Source organism: Buteo buteo, chromosome 4, assembly GCF_964188355.1.
Source record: "Buteo buteo chromosome 4, bButBut1.hap1.1, whole genome shotgun sequence".
Taxonomy (NCBI): Eukaryota; Metazoa; Chordata; class Aves; order Accipitriformes; family Accipitridae; genus Buteo; species Buteo buteo.
In genome coordinates this window covers 40,641,302-40,664,603 of record NC_134174.1, presented here as the reverse complement: position 1 = coordinate 40,664,603, position 23,302 = coordinate 40,641,302, and the positions used below count along the sequence as shown (strand labels likewise).

At 40.7% G+C, this 23,302-nt stretch overlaps 1 protein-coding gene across 1 annotated transcript in view; it reads left to right on the top strand.

Moving 5' to 3' along the window:
* Positions 1 to 476: 476 nt before the first annotated feature.
* Positions 477 to 23,302, top strand: part of RET (ret proto-oncogene) — an 89,056-nt gene continuing 66,230 nt past the window's right edge. Inside the window, exon 1 of the mRNA XM_075025623.1 lies at positions 477 to 885. Within this exon, the coding sequence (XP_074881724.1) occupies positions 837 to 885 (49 nt within the window). The 5' untranslated portion in view covers positions 477 to 836. The remainder of the gene's footprint in view (positions 886 to 23,302) is intronic.

Below are 23,302 nucleotides of genomic sequence, written 5' to 3'. Positions count from 1 at the left end.
AAAACCTGGCTTCTCCGCCAAGGATTAATTATTCAGCACGTTTAATGTGTTCGGGGCGGGGGGGGAGGCGGCCACTTGGATACACCCCGGTGCCGCAGCGCCTGTCCCTGCTTTGTCTCGCACCTGGTGTGTTTGCGCGGCTCGCCTGTCTTCCCTCCCCCCCGCCCCCCAGCCGCCGCCCGCGCCCCGCCACCTCCCCGCGGCGGCCGGGGGACGCGGGCCGGCGCAGCGGGACCCCGCGGGGGGCGGCTCCGCGCCGCGCCGCCCCGGCCCCTCGCACCTCGCCCGCGGGGATGCTCGGGGCGGAGCCGCCGCCGCGCCCCCTCCGCTCCCCTGCGCGGGCGGGGCGGGGCGGCAGCGCGGGGCGGCCCCGGTAGCGCGGACCGGCGGCCTCGTCCGGGCGCGGAGGAGGGGCCGGGGGCTGGCCCCAGCCGGGCGGTGCCGCCGGCCGGGCAGCGCGGGGGGCTCGGCGGCAGGCGCGGCGCGGCGGAGCAGAGCGGGGCTGGGCTTCGCCTGCGACTTCGGCTTCTCCCCGTAGAGCCCGAGAGGCGCCGGCGCCGCTGAGGGGACGAGGGCGCTTCTGCCCGGCCGGCGGCGGGGCGGGAGCCCGGAGGACCGACGCGAGGAGCCGGCGGAGAGGCGTCCCGAGGAGGCGCCCCGGCGCGGCGCGGTCCGGTCCCGTCCGTGCCCGGTTCGGCGCGTCCCGTCGCGGCCGCCGCCCCGGGCCATGGGCCGGCCCGACTGAGAGCCCGCGGGGACCGGCCCGCAGCCCGCCCGGCGCTGCCCGGGGCGCCGGCGGCCGAGGCGGGGCCGCGGGAGTCGTGGCGCGGGCGAAGATGCCCTCCTCCGCGGGGCGGACGGCGGGCTTCCTCCTCCTCTGCGGGGGTAAGTACCGCCGAGACCGGCCCCGCGGGGAGTTCGCGCCGCTTGGGAGATCGGTGCCGCCGGCGGCTGGGTCCGGCTCCGGCTCCGCAAATCTTTCCCCAAATACAAACGCGGTATGAATAACCCTCGTACTTTTTCTTTGCTTCCTAAGCTCTAAGGCTAAATTAGAACAGATGTGAGTTTCCTTGGTCTTTCAATTTATGATGTGAAAGGGAAGAACGTTCAAGTGTATTCCTAGTTTAAGTTTCTAAAACGTCGCTCCTTCTCTGCTGTCCCCCTCCCAGAGCTTTCTGCATCATCAGATTGAACGAGGTTCGGATTGATAAATGGAAATGACCGAAATATGAAAAGTTATTGGATCGTAACTTAGATGATGCTACCCGCAGATGTCAAGTTTCTGAAGCAAACAGAAAATCCATTATCTCTCTCTCTCTCTTCCATATGGCTTTGTTTGCCAATGCATTTCTGATGTTTACATGAATAAATCAAAGTTGTTTGCTAGAGAATGCCGCACAACCTTGCACACCAAAAATGCATTTGTGAAAAAGGCAAACCCCAAACCAGCCCAGTAGTTCGCTAGTTGCTATAACAGAGTGAAAAGTGCAATATTAATTCTGTACTTGCGATTCTACGTAAAACGTGCAACTTGTTCCTTCTCCTTATTGTTTCGAATTGATTGTATTAGTTCACACTGTCTTAAACCACTCTCTGTAACTTGCACAGATTATAAAGCCTCTATTTGATTTAATTTTTTCTTCAGTATGGTAAAATATTTCCAGTTGCCCTTAATGCTTTCTTTTCCTAGTACATTAGTGTTAAGGCCTGATCTTCATAAAAACTCACTGGTACTCAAATCTAGGATGTCTGGGAATAAACTGTGTGGGATATGCTACGTCTAAACACTTACAAAAAAAAATAGAATGGGTTGTATCCCAAGTCATTTCACTGTCAGGAAGAATTAGCCATCCTTGTATTGCTAACGGATGTTCTATCACACCTACTTTGCTTTTATCTTTGGCAAATCTGTTTTCTTTAATGTTTTTGGTAGAATTAGGAGAAACGTAATTTACCTAAGTTCTTCAGTTTGAGGGGTATGTTTTCATTAGCCAAAATGAGTCACATGCGTTTGCTTGAAAATGATTTTCAGTGATTTCTGTTCAAGCTGGACAGATGATCTTACTCCTATTCATGCTGTGATGCCCCAGAATATTGTATGTAGTGAACTAACTGGTGCTTGGAAGTCCCAAGCTGCTTTCTAGTATGGGGTTTTTTTTCTTTCTTTCTTTGTTCCCTTTCAATTGGATGGTCATTTGATTTTACTTTTACTCGTATAACTTTATATGAATTTCACTCTGAAAGTCATAGGTGGGAAAGGGAGTTGTCTCTGTGTGTTCGCCCCACTCGAGATGGATTTCTACACCCTTCTGCTTTAAGTATCAGACCTAAGCAGTTAGAAATCAGTTTGAAAGACTTTTTATTATTAAATGTGACCATAAATTGTTAATTCTTGGATCTGTCCGTAGCTTGGAGGAATATTATAAGACTTAATTTATTTGAATAGGATAGACTGCCAAGTAGACTTTTTTATACCACTTGCTTATACTTATAATTGCAAATATTAATTTTGTTTATGCTCTTAGCTTTGACTGGTGAGCCTTAATACTTGATTCCTCCTAATTTTTCCTAAAACTATGGGGGAGAGAAGTTGTATACATTTAGGATCACACTTTAGGGTAATTGTATTCATAGTTATTTCAAGAAGTCTAGCATATTAGCAATGTCGTATGGGTGTCTGTTGCTGAAGAAGCACTGTTTCACATTGTTTAGATGTGTGACACTAACTCCTATTTATGTAATAAAAGCTGAGTTGACAACAGGGGTAAGATGAGTCGTTATGGCTTGGAGGTATTAGCAAAATCCCTGCATGCATAGAGTTCCAGTTTAGAAAGAGAGCTGTCTTACGTGTGATGCTGCGGTCGGTCCCCTGGCAGGAGGAGGAACGCAGTGAAACTTCGGTGGGCTCAATCCTAGGGGAGAGCCAGAGATTCTTCAATGGTAATATGTCATGCTCTTGCCAGGTGTTGTGAAGGAATCTCTCTTGCCTGGGCAAGCCCTTGTCATGGAGGATTCCCACCCAAAGTTAACATGCAGTGATACCCTTGCACTCACCTCCTCTTGGTACATCTTTGGTTTATCTAACTGTGGGGTTTGGAAACCTTGAAACTACAGTAGTTCTTAAAACATGTGCTCACAACTAACACAAAGGTTTTCTCTGACTTGGAATGAGATTGCATTTTACCAAGTGAGCTGGATTAATCTGGTGAGCGTGCTGTTAGTTGAAAGGATTAGATCTGTTTTTTTTGTATCGGTGGGCTTCAAGAGGCACACCGGACCATTTGTTCTGAAGCAGAAAGGCTGCAGCCTTGCTGCCTTTGCACCATAAGCAACGTGTGAGTCTCTTGCAGGTGCTGGTATTAACATGCAGCAGCCTAGAAATAGAGAAAATAAAAGGAATGTTTCTTCTCAAATTAAGGCTTCTCTCTCTCATCAATATCAATTAAAAGAAATGCATATTTTTATTATGGAGTGTGCACATGTATCTTTCAAAAGTTTTGCATCTTGTCAGTTGTAGGGCTTCAGGGTGTTTACTTGCACACCGCATGGCATGGCTGTTTGGCACTGGAGTTTTGATTCATTTCTGAAAGCTCATTGATAGAAGGACCTTGTTCACTTAAGTGTAGAAAAGAGTGCCTGTGGGAAGGACTTGGTAGGATTGTCTTGTCTGGAAAGTAATTTTTGTTATTAAAGGGAATACTTTTGAAGAGATAATCTATTTTCAGTGAATAAAATGAAGTTTGTAAGTGTTACAGTATGAATATTTTGTAAAATTGGAAGGGAAGCCTGCTTCTACATGGAAACGATAGAGATGCTACTTCAACAAATGGGCTCTCGAATACAGATTATTCAGACTTTTTTCTATTTTACTGACTGCGCTATGAAACTACTGATGAATGTATTAGTTCTGATATTCATTTAAACACTGTATGGGGTCGATTCTTACAGTGCATTTTCATGCTGCTAGGGTTACTGTTAATGTTTTATTTCAACTGGTTACAATTTACAAGAAGTCCTGGCTCAACTCATGCATCCGGATCAAGGACAGGCTTTAGAAACCAACTATGCAAATATTGACTTTTTTCTCTCCAAAGTTTAGATATTTTGTCTAATATTTGTATTTATTGATAGAAAATGGATGTTTTCCCTAGGAAAAGAACACCTATGTGATTCTCCCCAAAAAAGAGCACCTGTGCACTAACATCTTTGGATCAAAACAGTGCTAATCAGATCAAACAGTGGAGCACAGACCATTGACTCGAGTCAGGGACCAGGCTAAAGATGGACATAAATTTTTTTGTGTGCCTGTCATTTTGGCAGTGAACTGGTCGAACAATATGTGATTTTGATTTTACCTTCTTTAGATTATAACCCTGGCTGTAGGGCAAGGGCAAAGGGAATCTGTGGAGAAAAGCGAGAGGCACTTCATTAGATCTTAGGTTTCTTATTTGGAGATGGCCTAAGAGTTATGAGGAAATTTCAAACCTTGCTGCTCTTTTTGGTTGGAAAAAGAATATTAATTACAACACTTTGGTTCTTTCCCACATTGTAGTTTTCCTCTGCCCAGAGTTTCAGCATCATATGTGCTGGCTCTTCCCCCAGCACCTCAGCCTGCTGGTGGTGCCAGTGCTTCCCTTCCCTCCGGTCACCTGCTTCTGCCTGCTTGGACTGTGAAACTGCTGCTTCACTCACCCAGGACTGATTGATTGTGGGGTTCATCCCAGCGCCCCTGCTAATTTCTGGGGAAGGTGTCTGGGCCCTGTATGGCCCTCTAGGCTTAGTGTCTTTCCTCACTTAATTCCAGTTCCCAGGTCCTTCACCTTCCCGTTCCTCCACAGACAAAATTTTGCAAGTTCACAACCTGCAGCATTTTCCATTTCACAAAAAGTAATGTACCGTGTTGTGTTTTTTTAACTCATGCTGATAGGATCCATATTTGTGCTATATTTAATTCCCTTTACTTCCTGTTGTTGTTTTTGCTGTACCTTCTGTCCCTCGGGTGCCTGTATTTGCCTATCTGCCCATCTTCTCGGGGAAATATGCAGTATTGCCTTGATTAGTTCTGCCAGTCAGTCTGTTGGAGTCTTGGTCTTTGACTTCATTCATGGGTTTTCTTACTATCATAAAGACAGTGTAAAGGAAATTAATATGAAGACTACAAAAAGCCAGCATTTTAATGCTAAAAACCTAATTCATTAGGCTTTGATTAACGGACAAGATTTCTTGTAGTATTAACATAAGCATGACAGTGTTGGTTCAGCACCTGAATGCAAGATGCACATTCAGGAGCATGCCCACATTCAGTTTTCCATCTGTATATCACATTAGAGTATTTTAATTTTTTTTATTTTTTATTTTTATACTGAAACAACAGACATGTCTGGTGAGAAAGCATGTATTTTCTTCCCCTCTCCCCCACTTTGGCCCCTGGCAGGAGGGAAAGGATTTGTTCGCTTGTTGCTGTACTTGCATTCTTGGCACTGCTGCTCAGGCTGGTAACGAGGCGAGTACTAATTCTAGTCTTTCAGGGTTTGAACTGAGGTAACTGGTTTGAGGGAAACCAAATAGTAGCTCTCTCCTCAGTACCTCATTTGGCAACTGTACTGTTTTATGCATACTGTGTACTTTAAAAGAAACACACTAACAGTAAACAAGCATTCATAGCTCCCACTCCTCCTGGGCTGCTATCTCCCCCATAATGCAGACCAGCCAACACAAAGATGCTGTGGGTTTGAAAGAATCCATACTGTAGGAGCTCGGTGTTTTCTAGAGAGCCTTTTCGTGTAAAGGTCACTTAGAGTCCATCTGCAGTGAGGAGAGGGTTTGCTTTATTTGTACGTTGGCATCCTTCAGCTTTCTGGCAGAACCAAAAGTGGTGCCAGCTGGTGATGGACTGGAATTGTCTCTTGGTTTTGAAATGTAACAAATTGCCCGACACTGCTTATTGGGTGCGAGTGTTTGTATTAATAACATTGCAAAACTTACTTTAACACAGATGGCGATTTCTTACATGAACAAGGTGTATGTTAAGAGCATGGTCTTTCACGTTCATGGTGCAGAGTCTGTTCTTAGCTCTTACTTTCTACTTCTGTTTGGTTTGGCAGAAGCAGAGCTTAAAAATTCACCAAATTATTCAGAAGAAACTTTGGAATTGTTCATTCTCCAGATGATTTTTTTTTTTTTAAACTATTACATTTTGGAAAGCAAACAACTGAGGCATTGCAAGGATAAATAAAGCAATCACTGTAGGAGAAGGATAGATTTGAGGTTTGCATATTAGTTGGGTTAGATCAGGATTCAAGTTCAGTTAACAGCTGTGCTACAGATTTGCTCATTGTCTCATACTCTCTCTCCTAGTTTTCTGTAAAATACCACCATCAGTAACGTTCTCCTTTGTACGTCATGTGCATTGTTGATTGCCTATCACATAACTCCATACTGGGGCATACTGGAGCTGACACAAAGTGGGGAAAATACGCTGGAAACTTTTATAGAATCTCTAGAGTGTTGATGCATCAATAAAAACCAGCATCTGAGAAGCTCTAGGTAGCTGTAGAATAAAATCTGTTCAGAGGCTTTATTTTTCCAATGGATTCTCATCTTTCATCAGAGAGATATATTGGCTACTTGCACAATGTTTTGGCGAAGTCATCATGAGCCTTGTGACAAGTTTTCATGTATATATGTTGCTAATTAATAAGCTTATTAAGAAAGTTTTTGTTAATAAAATAGCAAGTCAGCTGAGGTGTGAATAGCCAGATGAATTTTGCTCCTTTTGGAGCTCAGGTTTTTTATAAAGGTATCTAAAGCCATCTTAGTCTTCAGATGTCTTGTCTTCCCCACGTAAAGAGAACACAAAACTGGTTTTCCTAAAGATTACTTCATAAAAATAGCTGAATAGTTTCAGATTTCTGGATCTTCAAATGGGACCATAAACACACCAGACACATTTTTACCTAAAAGAGATGCTCTGTAAATCTGCCGAAATGAAGATGATCATCAGCACTTTAGAGCTTAAGGGAGAATTACAGTGATCGCAGTCAAAAAAGGGAATTGGAAACTTTACTGGGATAATAGTGCCAAAAATGTTGTTTGACTGAATTACTTTAGAAATTTGGCTAACTAAATCAGGTGATTGTAAAACGAAAATGGATATATTGCTCCTAATGGCTGTCTAATGGCTTTTCAGTGTATGCATTTAGAAAACTAATTAAACATTATATTTAACTGATATAACAAAGTTGCTTGTGTTGCTGTAATGGGTGTTTTTTTAAGTGTCCATTATGGCTTTCTTCTAAATGAGACAAATTTCAAACTCAGATAATGAAATTAAATCCAGGTTTTTCTCCTGATTCAGAGACGCCAAGTTTTCTAATGCAGACAATTCCATTATCTGTTCTTTTCACATGTGAAATGGCAGAACTCATATTGACATCGTAGACCAGAATTTCACGTACCTCTGAAGCCCCGTAAAGCTAGTTTTGCCACTGAATTAGAGCAGGCATCCAGTAGTCCTGTCACTGCTATTCCAAAGCTGACTTGGAGATGAGACTTAAATCTCCCAGTGGCTTAAAGACACAGAGAAGTTTCTCTGGTTTTGTGAACAGTAGATGCATAATTTTGGGTAGTTCTTTACCACACCATTCCTTTGTTAAGAGCTTAGACTTCAGAATGGTCCCTAACAAGGATGTTGCAGAGCAGCTACCTTTGACTCCCTTAGAAAGATACTTCTACAGTGACGGGCTTCTGGAGTTTTCTGCCGTTGTTCGTAAGGTGGCCTTCCATGTCCTATTATCTAAAAGTAGACATTGAAAAGTATTTCTGTGCAAAGACAAATGAGGATATAAGAGATATGAATGGTTTACAAAATGTTGGTGAGAAGGGATTTGATTCTCTAGGTTATCTTGTCCACCCCCTGCCACTGTGTTCCACAAAAATTACTGATCAGGTTGAAAGCAGCTCTTTGTGTTGCTGCTGTGTGTTTGGGAGGGAGATACTGGCCACCAGTGTTCCTGCTGTTTTGCACAGAATGAGCAGAGGGGAGAAAGAATTTGGATTAATACAAACAAAGTGGAACATAAAATCAAAGAAAAGCTATGGCTGACTGAAACTTAGACCATAACAGTCCTCACTGGCTTTAAACAGCTTTTTTTTTTTTTTTTTTTTTTTTTTTTTTCAATTAAATGAATTATGTCTGTTTGGATGGGAATACCCAGTATAGAATGATTGATAAGTACGTTTATGACAGTCAGTCATCTCAAAGTAGGAGAGGATTTGTAATGTGCTTGTACTCCAGGGCTGCAATCAGGCTTTCTTTTACAAAAATAAAAACAGGCACTGGCAAATTATATTAAAATATTTCTAAGTTATATTGTCATTGCTTTGTGGTCTGTAAGACAAAGGGGTGCTGTTCATGAAATCTAAATAACAGCAAAGGGAAAGGAGAGGATACAAAAACTCTCATCAGGAAAAGGCTTAAAGTTTTGATTTTGCTAGGAAAAGGAGAAGTTTATTTTCCAGGAAAAAAATATTAAAAATTCAAACTGGGAGTAGGGGAATGAGAGTGGATTTGGGTAAAGGGCATTGGCTGTTTTGATACTGTCATGTGAAATTGCACTGTGGTAACTGGGAAGTTCTGACAGGACCTTTGGAGAAAGTCTCCAATGCTCGTTATTAACAACAACAAAGTGCTGCTTTGGCACCTCCAGTATGAAGAACATCATTTTGTAAAGCACTGTAACGGAGCCTTCTCACATTAGGCATATGCTTAGGTTTATCCCCTATCAGCAAAGCATTTTAGGCTGGGACTGATGAATCGTAGCCCTGTAGAGAATTGCACAGAAGTTCCCAAAGTTAAAACTGTGGCAGTACATTTTCAGGTGCCAAATTTCTGTTTGCTACCCTTTGATGTAAACTTCCCCTTTCCTGGTGTGTACCTAGACTAACAATTACCATGGGTCTGAAATGCAGGTTTTCCTGTTGTCTGAGTAACAAATTACAAGTAAACGTAACATCTCAAACTTCTTTTGGTGCCTGCAGAATACAAAGGCTCAGCTAGTTTGGAAGCAGCACATGTTATTACTCAGGAGTGTAGGTGAGGTTAGCTTGCCCTGAGCTCCATGTTGCCTTAGTTTACGGTATCTAGGCTAGTACGTTTACAGCTAATTTGGGTATCTTTGTCCTACCGTGTCATCTGAGGGTTAGACACAATGCCCCTGACCACTTTCTCAGTGTGACTAAGGTACACATTTGAGACACTTTTCACTGACAGCACAAAGTTGTCTCTATGTGTGTATATATATTTATTTATTTATTTACCTGGATAGTTTTACTGAGTAGCCTTCTTAACAGTCCAACTAACTTCCCTGAATTAGACCAGGTAAGATCTGCCCTTAACTTTATATAGGCCTGTTGTTTCCTCGAACTGTAGATGTTTGGCAATGGTTTCTGGTGCTCCACTACCTTGGATCACTTGTGCTGCTGTGGAACGGTGAGTGTGGTACTAGGTACCCCACTTGTATTTTGATAGTCACAGTGCATTTCTTTGGAAAGAAATACAGAAACAAATACAAAGAAATTATGATTGCCTGTTACCGCTTTTGAGCAATTCAGGGTAGAGGTTTCTCTAGTTGAGCCTGTGGATGTCATTGAACTAAAAAAGGCTGAGGAAGATGACTTCTGTGCAATGGCTCATCCCAATCCCAATTATGAAACAAAAAAACAATGCGAGTGTTTAAATTTTGGGTTTGAACATACAAGTTGTAAAGTAATGAGGGGGAACAATATGGCTGTAATATAAATTTTATTGCACATTTCAATTCAGCATTGCTGACATGCTCTGAATGAGAAAGCATTTTAAACAGTTTTATTGCTTTTATAAACTTTTGCCTTTGTGAAGATCAGAAGAGTTGTCCTAAATTGCTTTGCTAAGGACTTTTTGGATAGTGAGAGAGTTTATAACATACATTTTCCAGATTTTTTTGTATTTTAAAAAAGAGAGAGAGGGAGAAAGAGAGAAAATAATCCAAACGTTTAAAACTTAGTTTCTGTGAATTCAGCAACAACCAGGATCATCTTAAGAGAGTGCGATAGATCACTCATAAAACTTCTATTAAAAAATGGAAACATTTATAATTTATTTATTTTTTTAATAATATTGAGGCATTTACGCGAGCCTGTTCTGGTTGGGGAAAGGGCCTTTATTTAACTCTTTCTCTTAGATTTTAGTCTAATGAAATTTGAAATGAAAATTGGACCAAAAGTTTCAGGGCAGTAAATGCCTAAAGAAAATAAGTAAGAATAGAAAGCCTAAGGTTTTACTTCTTGCCCCCTCCCCTTTTTTTTTGCCCCTTCCCCCTTTAAAATCTGGCTGCCACAGACTCTATTTTTGTTTGTATTTTTATAATTTTTCCAATAATTTTTTAAAGCCTTGTCTCCTGGCATCATGCAGTTAGGTGGGAATTTTTCACTTTATTGAAAAAAATTCTGTCCTTTGTCTCAGCATAGGAAATCTTGGCATCATGGCATACATACCCTAAGTACCTGACAATTAGAAAGCAAAGTAGAAGAATCTATACAAGTCTCTACTTCAGCGTTTCAGAATTTGTTTGTCCACAACACAACTTCTGGGAGACAAGGGAAAGGCACGTTATTTAAGTGTTTAGGTTGGTAATCACAAACTCAGTTTAGCTTTTATATAGTAGTTACATGTGTCAGAGCGATAAGGATACTGGTAACAAGGACTTATTTTATGAAATGTTCTGTTGCTAAAAAATCCCTCTGACAAAAGATTTCCCCTCCTGCCCCCCGTTAATCCTTTGTGGTGGTGATAGTGCAAGAATTACCACATGGAGTCACACCAAAAGTCAATCTGGCCCAGTAGTGTATTTCCTGATGATGACTGGCAGTATGCAGCATTGAGTGGTGCATTTTGGCCTTTATACTTCTTGGAAAGTGATGGATAATAACAAGAAGTTTAGGAAATGCTGTTTTTGAAGAAAAATAGAAACAATTGGCAATATTTATTCACAAAGACAAGACAACTGAGAAAGCACAGAGTTCAAATTTTTCAGTTTATGCAGAAGTATTATAAAGATGGATGTCATGGTGAAAATGGGCTAATGGTGGAAACAATACACATAGGGCTTATATCATAGCAAGTAAGATTCAGGAAACATTTTGGTAACAGGGAGCTACAGGAATTGGTTGTCTGCAGTCATGGTGGGATTTCTGTCACTGGGAGTGTCTTAAGAACAGGTGGGACAGCAATGTATTGATGCTGGTTATGTATAATTGGTCCTGCTTTGGGTGAGTTAGATGACCTCTGTTGGAAACTTCTGAGTTCATCTTCTTATGGTTTTGTGCTTACAGTGTAAGAAATAGGACAAAGGTAGCCTTTATGTCTGGTTAAGTTAATGCCTGGTTTTTGATCAATCAGGGCTCTTTAAGAGATCATGATAACTTGAGTCTGTGGTCAATGCCATCTGAGAGCTGATATCAAAGTACTTACATTGTTAATCATCGACAGCTGAAGAGACAGGAGCTAGATGTTTTTGATTTCAAGACAAGCTTCTGGAGTTTCTGGTTCCCAGAATATCCCCAGGGATATGTTTGATACGTGGTGGTCTTTGTCTTTTTAAAAATCAAGTTCGACTACCACGCCCAGCATTCTCAAATCCCAGGCAATGAGTTGGGGACCTCACACTGGCACTGAGCATTTCCAATTAGGGCCTTGAAAAAGTCTATATACCTATGGCCTAACCTTGTCACCCAGAAGAGTAGAAAGAGTGCTGTTTTCTTCAGACAGAAAGGGAAATGCACTGGAGTGATAATATTTGTTGAAGCAGACACAGGATTTGAGGATCTATTTTCTTAAGAGTTAAACTGGATTTGTGGTTTGGTAGGCAGTTCTTATTAAATGAGAATTTAATGATAGCAGAAAGACCGTGAAAAAAAATCAGTGCCGGTATTATAACTCTACTGTCAGTATTTTCCACCCTGAATCCTAAATTGCAATTGCCAGGACCATTTGTCTGTCTTTGACTTTTGCTGCTGAGAACTCTCCTCTAGTTTTTGCTTTTATCAATGCAATGCTTTGCTAGATTTTAATCTTTTGAAGAACTGCAGCTTGTATTTTTCCATTGTCGGTTTGGTTTCACAGTATCTTTCGCTGCAATAATGCATTTGTTGTAATTCCACAACATTTTCAAATTAAGTGTTTATGTTTAAATGTGCTTAATTTAAAATAGGGTTTGGGGCATGAGCTGCTTAACTGCTGTTGGTTGGCAGTACTGATCTCATGGAAGGAACTGATAAGGTGTTTTACAAAATAAAACTAGGGGGGAATATGGTGCAGTCCTATAATGTTATCTTATTTCCTATTCTGAGAAGATTTTTGTTTATCCTATATGTGCCAGCATGGCATAACAATAGGTTTATCGCATTCTGAATGCAAGATAGAGGCAGGAAATCACTATGAAGAAGAGAGAGACTATTATTCCTCCTTTCCAAGGACTGAATTCAATCCTAGTTAGTCTTGATTTAAAGCAGAATTGTTACCTTGTCACCTTTTCTGGCATTTGGACAGAAATCTACAAATGTGTGGAACTGCTGTTGAAAATGAAATTGCACTGGGCTACGTGATTACCTTTCCAAATGTCCTGATAAAGAGTGCAGACACTGTCACAGCATCTGTGATTTTTTTTAGACATGTGATTTTTGTCTGGGAGGAATGTTTTGTTTGGATTTTTTTTTTTTTCCCCCCACATCTAGCTTTTGAATAGCTTGTGAGTACCATCAGTCTTGCAATAGAATGAAAACCTTGAGCCTTAACTCTTTTTTCATTAATTAAAAAGATAGGAAGGAGCATTATTGTCACAGAGCTGACTTGGAGAAACTGCAGAACGCTTCATCTTCCCCTTTTCAAAACAGACAGCTCCTTTTAGCAACTTTAATTACGACTGCCCTTAGATATCACTGGATAATAGATGCAGATACACCCATGTATCACAGAGTATATTGCCTGAACTGTTAAAAACACCGAAGTTTTTTGTGCAAAGACTTGCCTGTACCCTTTTTTGTTAGAAGCCTATATGTAGTTGGGGTTAACAAGAGCCCCAAAATGTAGCCCTGCTTAGAAAGAATGAGCTTAAAAAAAAGTTGTCAATGAGAGAAGAAATTAAAAATTAAAAAAAACCATAACAAATTAATTCATGTACTACACTCCAGCTTCTGTGCTTCTCTTACTTGCTTGGGGAAATTCCAGCAAAGTTGGTGTTAAAATGCATGTTTCTTTTCTGTTGCTAATGTCAGATTTACTTAACGAGAGAAACATGAACGAAGTGTAGGGGAAATCAGGAAACTGTCAATGCAGAAACTACTGTCAAAAGCAGAATGGGCAAGATTTTCATATGATGGTTTGCTAGTGCATTTAATGGGGTCATAATCTTTTCTAGCATCACTTAATGAAGACTGGTGTTTCCCCTAGATTTTAGGTAACCTGTAGACTGTATATTAATTAAAACAGGAATGAAATTGCTGCTACTATTAATAGCGGGGGTTTTTTTCTTCTTTTAAAGATGCTATACTTGCTTCTGGAGAGCACACTGAGACTAGTTTCCATTCCTTCTGCCCTGGTAACTTTTCCCAACATCAAGTAATGAAAGCCAAATTTGGTGACAACTTCCAGAGTTTGCAAATTACTTTGGAATAAAAACTGTAAAAGGGGGGGATTGCTCCATTTATCTCAATGAGACATTAACACTGAAGTCTTAAAGTCATTTGAATGTGTTCATTAGTAGCTCTCATTGCTGATCGTTTTAGTAGAGCTATCTGGATAAACAAGTTACCCATTTGAATTGTTGTGGGAAACAAATGGCCAGTGATGGGCATCATGATCACTGCCAGAGTTAGGTGAATATTTAACAGGGTCTTCAGGCCCTTGGCAAAGACCATCTAGCAATCCTACCAATAGAGTAAGACACAGAAATTTTGCAGTGGCTCTCTATTTTAGATATCTATGGTTGTTTTTCAATAACAAGATGTTGTATGGTAAAATATGAGGTGGGAGGTTGCAGACTGACATAAAATGAGTATACTAGAAATTAAATACGCCACATGGACTGTTTTGCTGATTTTATCTCACTAAATAATGTTACTGTTATTTTGAAAATGCTGGAGGGAAATCAGGTGCATTTCAGGTGCCTTGCATTTGCAGGAGTCTGGCTTTCTCATTATAAAATTAAGAGTCAACTTGTCAAGTACACACATAAATATGTGTAAGTTTATTTGGTTTTACTCTCTCTGGAGTGGTACTTTTAAAATTACAGTTTAGTTCAGTACATGATCCAGAGATGTTGGTGTTTTTTCTCTCAATGTCAGTGTTTCTGTATTGTGCCTCTGGCAGCTGAATATCCATGGGAAAATGTGTTAAATTTTGATCACTGGCTCTTGAACTGTGGGCTTTATGCTACTGATGGTCTGCCAACCATAGTAAAGATCCAAGAAGCCATATTAAATGACTACTTCAGTAGTGCTTGCAATTAAAACCTTGATGATACACATGCATGTTGTCATAAAAGAGGGGATGAGTATTGAGGGATATATAGTGATATAAAATGCTGGGAACCCCTGTTGCAGGTGATGATATTCCATAACAAATTTTTTATTAACTTTGAATATGCAGGTGCCCCTCCTCTCTTTTTTGGGGGTGTGTGTGTGGGGGTGTGTTTGGTTTTCTGTGGAAAAAACTTTAATGTACCTATTTAATGGTGTAAGAATAACATACCAATTGAAAAAAGTCAAAGCAAGCAAAAATTCTGTCAAATGACTTGAGGGCATTTGTTTGCCACTATTCTTAAGGCACACAAAAAGGACTGTAAAGTAACTTTCTGAAACAATGGGCATTTTCACTATAGGATGCTTAAAAAAAGGTTTAAAAATAAATTTAGAATCAAGCCTTCTTCCAAATACTAAATGTTTGTCCGATCTGTCTGCAGCTCTCGGGTTACTTGGTTTGTTTCAGTAAGAAATCTGTAAAGTAAGGATTTATCTGCTTGATCTGTAAGGTAAGGATTTCCTCTTCGTACACTTAGGCCTGTCAGATCTGGTCCAGGACAGTTCTGGGCACTGATGTCATACTTTATATATTTTAGCAACGGTTTATTAACACCTATTCCTGTCAGCAAAGCTGGATACATTTGTCGAGTGAGAAAGTGAGAAACTACCATTTCTCATCATACTGTCACATCTCCCAACAGCTGTGGTATTAAGCCTTGCTTCCCTACACTCGGTATGCAGAATGAACGAGGCTGGTTTAGTATGACTTCTGTTTTTATAGTTAACTGAGCTTTGAAATTGTCTCCTAAATCATCCTTGCCAATAGCATTAACTACCCCTTTGCTGGTAGTCCGAGATTATTCTACAGTAAGTTAAAGGGTAACTCATCTTCTTTTGTGATGACAGGAAACATGGAGGGATGTAAAAGATAATGGCTAATTCAAAGCAGATCACTCCACTCTGCTTCTGGAAATCCATCAACTCCATTCAAACACAGATCTGAAATTTTGCAACAAACTTTGAAAGCTCTTTCCCTTTCACTGCTTCAGTAAATTGTTATCTGGGGGAGGATGATGCAGATGCCCTTGAATTACGATGCCTTTCATTACGAAGGGGTGAATTGCACATTAGCCTGGCATTCAGAAGCCTGAAGGATTCAACCACTGTGCTTTTGCTGCTTCAAAACAGGTAAAAGAGAGATGCAAAGTAGCTAAGTGATGTGGTATTAAAGAAAGGTCTTTATCCTTCTCCTTTTGCAGAAACAAACCCCTGAAAATACATCATTTAAAAAATGTGCTCACGCAGAGATGAGTCATCCCAGCTGTACGGCTGGACCAGGTAGTGAGGTGACAGGGGCAGGTGGAACAGCAGAACAGCAGGTGAACTGATCCTTGAGTAAACACCTGTGTTTGCTTTTTAAAATTTTCTTCTTAAAGACAGCTGCAGCAAGGGAACAAGAAAACTAATGTAATAGCAAGCCACAGAAGGGTATTTCAGAGAGGTAATTTTTTTAGAAACAAGCTGTATCTAGCTCTCTTCGTATGGCGGTTCCATCCATACTTCCTTGTTCATCACCTGGGGTTGCTTCTGATATGCAAAAGCTAGTTTTCTTTGATAGCCAGATTGTTGCTGCTGTCATTAGCTGCTTCAGAGAAATAATGTTATTTACTGCGGATGTGGGGGTGGGATCAAGAGAACATTCCTAAGTTTGCCTCAGTCTAGACCAAGAGCATTACCCCTTGATTTACTGTGTTCTTCTGGAGCAGGGCATCTTGCAAGACCTCGAGCAGAGCACATGAAAATGACCTGGCAATGTGCGCTTGCAGCCCAGAAAGCCGACCGTATCCTGGGCTGCATCAAAAGAAGCGTGACCAGCAGGTCAAGGGAGGTGATTCTGCCCCTCTGCTCTGCTCTCATGAGACCCCACCTGGAGTATTGCATCCACCTCTGGGGTACCCAACGTAAGAAGGACATGGACCTGTTGGAGCAAGTCCAGGGGAGGGCCACAAAAATGATCAGAGGGATGGAACACCTCTCTCCTATGAGGACAGGCTGAGAGAGTTGAGGTTGTTCAGCCTGGAGAAGAGAAGGCTCTGGGGAGACCTTATAGCGGCCTTCCAGTACTTACAGGGGGCCTACAGGAAAGATGGGGCAGGACTCTTTAACAGGGAGTGTAGTGATAGGATGAGGAATAACGGTTTTAAACTGAAAGAGGCTAGATTTAGATTAGATATTAGGAAAAAATTCCTTACTGTGAGGGTGGTGAGGCACTGGAACAGGTTGCCCAGAGAGGTTGTGGATAACCCATCCCTGGCAGTGTTCAAGGCCAGGTTGGATGGGGCTTTGAGCAACCTGGTCTGTGGAAGGTGTCCCTGCCCATGGCAGGGGTGGGGGGGTTGGAACTAGATGACCTTTAAGGTCCCTTCCGACCCAATCTTTTCTATGATTCTATGAAAAATCAGGATCAGACTGCTTGCTCACTGGGAAACTGGACAGTAAAAAGACTGGTTTGAGACTGGAGCAACCCACTCTTTAAACACTCCAAAAAACCTTATGAAACACTATGTCCAAGACAGATTTAAAGACAGTTCTGAGAGACTCTGAAGACAGGGGCAAAGACTAGATTCTTCTGCTACAGCTGCTCTTAATCTTTGAGTATAGAAGTACTTAGGCAATATTTAGGTATGGTAGTCACAAACACTATAAAAAATTATGAATTAGATTGTTTTAGCTAGGCTGTGATTATAATTACTCACAACTCTTGATACGTATCATGTACCATGAACCATTTTTAATTTCCTGAGAACAATGCAACTTAAGATATCTTTCTTCATCAGGCTGTTTGATTTATTAGAAAACTGCTAGATCCATGTATCTCAAACTCTGTTAATGATTGTTGTGTATCTTTCCTACTGTGAAAAAGTGAGAAACATGGTAGCTTGTGTGTGTTAAAATGTGAACATACATTTTAACATGCTATATATCTCCCTGTATAAGCTCTGTCAAAGATAAATAAAGCAAATATTTACTGCCATCCCTCCACAGTCATTGTAAAGCAGAGTAGGAGTTGCTTTATTAAAGTGGTCTTTCTTCCTATCCTACCACATGCAAAAGAGATTTCTTGAAAATAGAGAAAAAACCTAATGAAATAAACAGATTTACAGTGAAAACCACTATCCCAATATAGCTACACTGTTCAACAAACACCTTGTGGAAAACAATACAATATGCCAGCAAGGCCGCTTTTATTTTCCAGTATTTCTTTACAAGCTAATCGACAGTGTGCTTGATAAAATTAGTCTTGTTTTGATATATGTATTTCCATTACAAGTACATTTTATGAAATGAATTAATTTGTTTCACTTACTCCTTACAAAGTCAGTATGTTACTTGAGAATGAAGCATTTCTTTAATGCCAGTATGTTAAATAATTAAGGAATAAATAAATAAATAAATGAACTAGTAGGAGATAAGATAGCCATCCACCAAAAAGAGTTTAAGTTTTGTCCAAACACTATAACAAGCTCTGCTGCCTTCAGAGGGCTTGGATCAATCCTTATGACTCGCTCCTTAAAAAAAAAAAAAAAAAAAAAAAGTCCCTGAATGTCTGCATCCACAAACTTATTATCCATGATAAATCAGGAAAGGATATTTTGCACAAAGTTGGCTATTGTCTGAAAAGTTTATAGCTGTTTAGTAAAACAAGTAATCAGTATATTTTTGTTGCAAGGATATACTTGTTTTTTCTAGATAGTACACTTGCATGCTTCTGACTTGTAGTATGGTTCAGGCTTCTTTTTTATTGGCAGCTTTCATGATTTATGGCTTGATGAGTGACATTTTATTTCCTATTCAAGGTAGTAGCAGCTCAGATTCTTCAACTAATCACTTTTATAAGTAAAACTGATGCACTGGATATTTAGAGAGAAATTTTCAGGCCAGGGTCTTTGCAATATTCAAATTACCAAGAAAACCATGGGGACAAACACAACCTGGTGCATGCAGATATGTATGAGTCAGAGAAGATTAAAGAAGGAGGCTGTACTGTAATGTCTAGACGAGCATTTTTGACTCCTAATCCACTACTAATATGGGGCTGTTTTTTTAAACAGAGGTGTTCAAAGGGAGCTTAAGGTCTATTATGAATTTTCCCCTTGTGATAGAAGTGAAATAACTTTGGATAGGATCAAGCTTTGTGGATTTCAGCTGCAACGCTCTCATTAAGCTCAATTTCACCTTTTGTGTTGGTTTTGAGACCCTGTCAGAATTTCATTTGGCACAGAGAGAGCAGCAAGTTCATTGAGGAAATACAGAGTTTTAGAAACCATGATTACTTTTCTAGTCCTGGGGTATGTAATCTGGCAGGACACGTGTCTGTGCCCAAAGACACTGTAGTTCATATCCTTGTGTTCATGATTAGATTTAATTTCTTAATAAAAACATTAAGTGTGGTTTAGGGAAAACACTGCAGTGTCAGATGATTAGTGGTGGAATGGAAAGACATGCTCTTACTGGGAATCAAGCGTTTTCCTCTGATTTTAAGGCATACAACAATGAATATGATGCTGCTAATGTGCATTTTTCACTCTTAGCCTTAGAAGTAGAGGAACACTTAAGAGCCACATGAGTATAAATGCCTCAGAAAGAAAACTAGCGTAGGTAGTTTTCTGAAGGGAGGTTTGTTCATAGCTTGGAAAATAATAAGAACTTGAATGAACATGTTATTGTCAGAGCTTTTGCATATCAGTATTCTTTATGTGGAAGAGAATAACGTACGTGATCTCATGGGATTCTGACTGCTGAGAGAGCATCACGCTGGCTTCTCAAGAAGTGCTTGATAGGCTGCAGAGGACAAAATGTCAGATGAGGAGTTGGGAAAAATGGTTTCCTTGTCATTTCAGTTCTTGGCCAAATCTCTTCCATTTCACCCTTTATTTCCTCCTCCAATTTATGGTGATAAAGATGCAATATTGTAAAAGCTCTTTGTGGTCTGTGAATGGAAAAGTACTCATAGTTCTAGTAACTAAATATTACAGTTTTCTTGTTTGCTATTGTCAAGCATTTTTAACCATTTCAGTATACAGCTTAGTGGAAAAATTTGTCTTTGGGTTTCTCTTAGAGATAATTCTTATCAATTTCATCATGTGAGAGGCTGGAGCATAGTGGGAATGGTGGAAAAAGATAAATGCTGTTAATTCACGCTTTTGTTGGTTTAAGTAGGATTGTCTCTTGGGTATTCTTCCATTCGATAGAATCAGGCAGTACTTGGGCTTGTTGTACTATGATGTTTGTTTAAAGGCAGAATTCCAAATACATTTGTTGGCTTCTCTCCTGAAACATGACTATAACAGGGACATGGATACCTTAGAGAGCTAAATATCCTGCAGTCTGGTTTGCTACTGATGTGCATACATAATTTCCACTGACAGTAATGGGAGTTACATGTGTATAGAAAGCAAAACAGACCCTTAAAAAAATGTTGCTCAAGTAATAAAAGCTAGTCTAAAGAGAGTGTGGAAGTAGGGAGTGGGAGGGTGACCTTTTTCTTTTTTTTTAACTTGCCTTCTCTTTAACTTATCCTCACTCCACTAATGTTAGCTTAATATTATTTTTATGGATTCACTCCTGATTTATTATGGCATGAGAGGTAAGACGAGATCCATGTGGAATAGGTAAGCAGAAGATGACTTTAAAATATACCTACTCTAAAGAGAACGAGAGAAAACTAAAGAGGCTGGAAAAGGTTTTCCCTTCCCTACTCCCAAAAGAATTGCAAGAGAAGTTTTCCCATGTAGTGGTTGTACGGTAGAAGAATCTGCCATACCGCCGTGCCGCTAAATATCTTTTGCGCCGTAGCACATAGTGGCGCGGAGTCCCTCCTGCCGAGGCTCTGTGCGCAGCTGCCCTCGCTGCAGCGCTGGCAGGGCTGCGCGGAGCCCCCTGCGACTGAGCTGCTGACACCGGCGTTGGGCACGCCGGCTGCCGGCAAGGAAGGAGCTCAAGTGTCCTTAGCCATTGCAGGGCCCGAGGACTGGCTTTGTGCCTTCCTCCAGACCAGGGCGCCGCTCTGCAGTGTAAGTCACAAATGAAAACTTAAAGATTCCCTTCGGCAAAACAAACCGGCAGTCCTGCATCCCAGTAGCATAAAGGGTCCAAAATGTGAAACTCTCTTCCCCGGCGTATTTAATGGGAACTTCACTGTCCTTTGCACAACATGTTTTATTTTGAACTCTGAAAACAAGAGACGTACCTGCTTTGGGTGCTGTTGGGATTTTGAGTGTTTTCCTTGAGCTTCAAATGAGAAGGGAGAAGCAAATTCCTGGATAGTTAGACCCAGCAATCTGTAGTCTATCCCCTAATTAAATTCTCTGCAACCAGTGTGTTTTCGTTGTTAATCAATGGACATTTGTCCTCAGAAGAAACTAACCCTGCGGAGTGTAAGAAAGGATAAAACTGTTGAGAAATCTAAATGTTACACAAAACGCATACAAATCAAATTGTCCTTTTTCAAAATAGCTGAACATTATGGCATCTTAATGAAGGGAGCGCTAGAATATGTTCTCCTAATAAACCTCAGTAAACCCTCTAAAAATAACTACACAGATATATTCTAAGTTGATTAGCAGTAATTGAACTGACTTAATGTAGTTGGATGATGTCATGTATAATATTCCTCTAAAGTAATTTCTGTAGACAAGCCATTTGAAGTCCTCTTGCAGCCAGCATAAACATCTTTGTGTTGCTAAACTGAGCGCTCAGACTAAAGCACTCAGCGGGAGAGCTCTGACATCTGACTGCTCTATCTTGTTTCTTTGAGCTCCTGTGGCTTGCCTGTTAGAAGCAGCTTTGCAATGACAAATATCCTTGTTTTAGTCAAAATGTGGAAACTATATAATTGTTTAACAATTTAGACCTGTTAGTTGTAGAATAATAAATGCTGAAGATGGAAAGGACCTTTGGAAGTGTCTGGTTTCAAAGTTTCCCTGTGGTATGCATTTCCAGTGTTCTCTCCAACTTGGTTCAGCCTGTCCCAAGCAATGGGGACTGTTCCACGGTCTAATTCCTCTCACTAGAAAGAAGCTTGGAAAATTATTTTCCTAGGTTTTGGTCTTGTTTTTGCATCTGCTTATACATTGCCTTGTATATCTGCTCTTGTCTTTTTACAACCTTTAAAAGCTTGTAGTTGGTTAATGCAGGTGGTATCTTCTAAAATCTTTGTAGCTTGGATTGTTGCTTTTATGGCAATGGTTTTGTAGGGTTGTGTGGGTTCATTGTTTTTTTGGTTTTGTTTTGATTTGTTTTCCAAGGGCTGAGACACCCATAACTGATTTAAGTTTTCAGTGTGGTACAGGGTGTAAATGTGGTTTCTACAGAAAGAAATTGCTGTGTCCTTACTCTGAGTTTTTTCTATTTACTGACCTAGATGGCTTTAATTTAGAAGCACCTCTAAGTTTTTCTTCATCAGCTCTCTGTGTTGTTGACAGCTTCCCTCTTTGTGCCATGGGGTACTGGAGTATCAGTCATTCTTGGGCGATTTTTGATTGGGGCACCAGTATATCAATTACTGAATATTCATTTTGCTGGTACAGTGGAGAAATGCAACTGTCCGAGATTTGCAGCTGCTGCACTGCTCTTTACTACATCTAAAGGTCAGGAGCAATACCTTCTGAGACAATTTCATAATTTTGCTGATTTATTTCTGAAACCACAGGATTTTTTCTTTTTTTTTCTCTTTTTTTTTTTTTGTCCGGAATGATTGGACAGCGATTCAGTAAAGCACTGATGTGCAAATCCTGTCAGAAATTTGCACTAACCTCCTGAAACTGTCAAAGTGCCAAAGGTACTGTTAGTTACAATGCTGCCCTTCATCAAGAGGCCTGGCAAGTCCAGGACTGTAGCTGCTGTTCCTGTATTACTAAATATCAACAGCTAATAGCGTGCTTAGTTAATACTAGTCGATTCTTTAAATGATAGCTTATGGGGGGAGAACACATCATGCGGCCGAGGGGAAGAGTCATTAACTTCCTCTTGAATAATGACACTTAGGAGCAGGCTTCATCATGCCCATATTTTGCCCCTTTCGCTGTTGGCCTTTGAGGAGAAGATTTCCTCTTTCTCTCGTAATGTTGCTTTGCCAACTGTCCTGGATTGCCTGCCCAGAGCACTTAGCAGTTCAGTTTTCCCAGAGGGCTTGCGGACATGTTTCTCTGGCTCCTGCTGGAGCATGGACCTAGCTGGCTGAACGGATGTCTATTTTAAAACCTCTGTTCTCTGTGCACTTAAGTGATATGTCGGTTGTGACCTTCTGCAGAATCGGATGTATGTCTTCCAGGTTTGAGCGTTGCCGGTGAAAGCTATTGTCTTCTTAGGAGTGGAATGCCAGCAGGACAAGGACTGACAGACTTTGGAGTCTTTCTGTCTCTTAAAGACAAGTCTTAGTCATTCAAATGAGGACTGAACCTATAGTGTTTTCAGAGAGGCTGACAATGCCATTTTTATGTGCAACAGTGCACTCTCTATTCATCAAGGAAATGACCGCAGAAATGTGTACCCAGCTGTCTCCATATCAGTAGCATCTATGCATAGCAGCTGCCGATGTTTGCAATGATCGTTTCCTATAAGACCCTTCTTATTTTGGTGGATAAGCATCAAAAAATTAGTTAAAATCTTGGAACTCGAGGACACCAAAGAGCCCAATGCAGAACTATTTTGGTAACACCACTGTTGCATTGCCTTAATCCCTTAA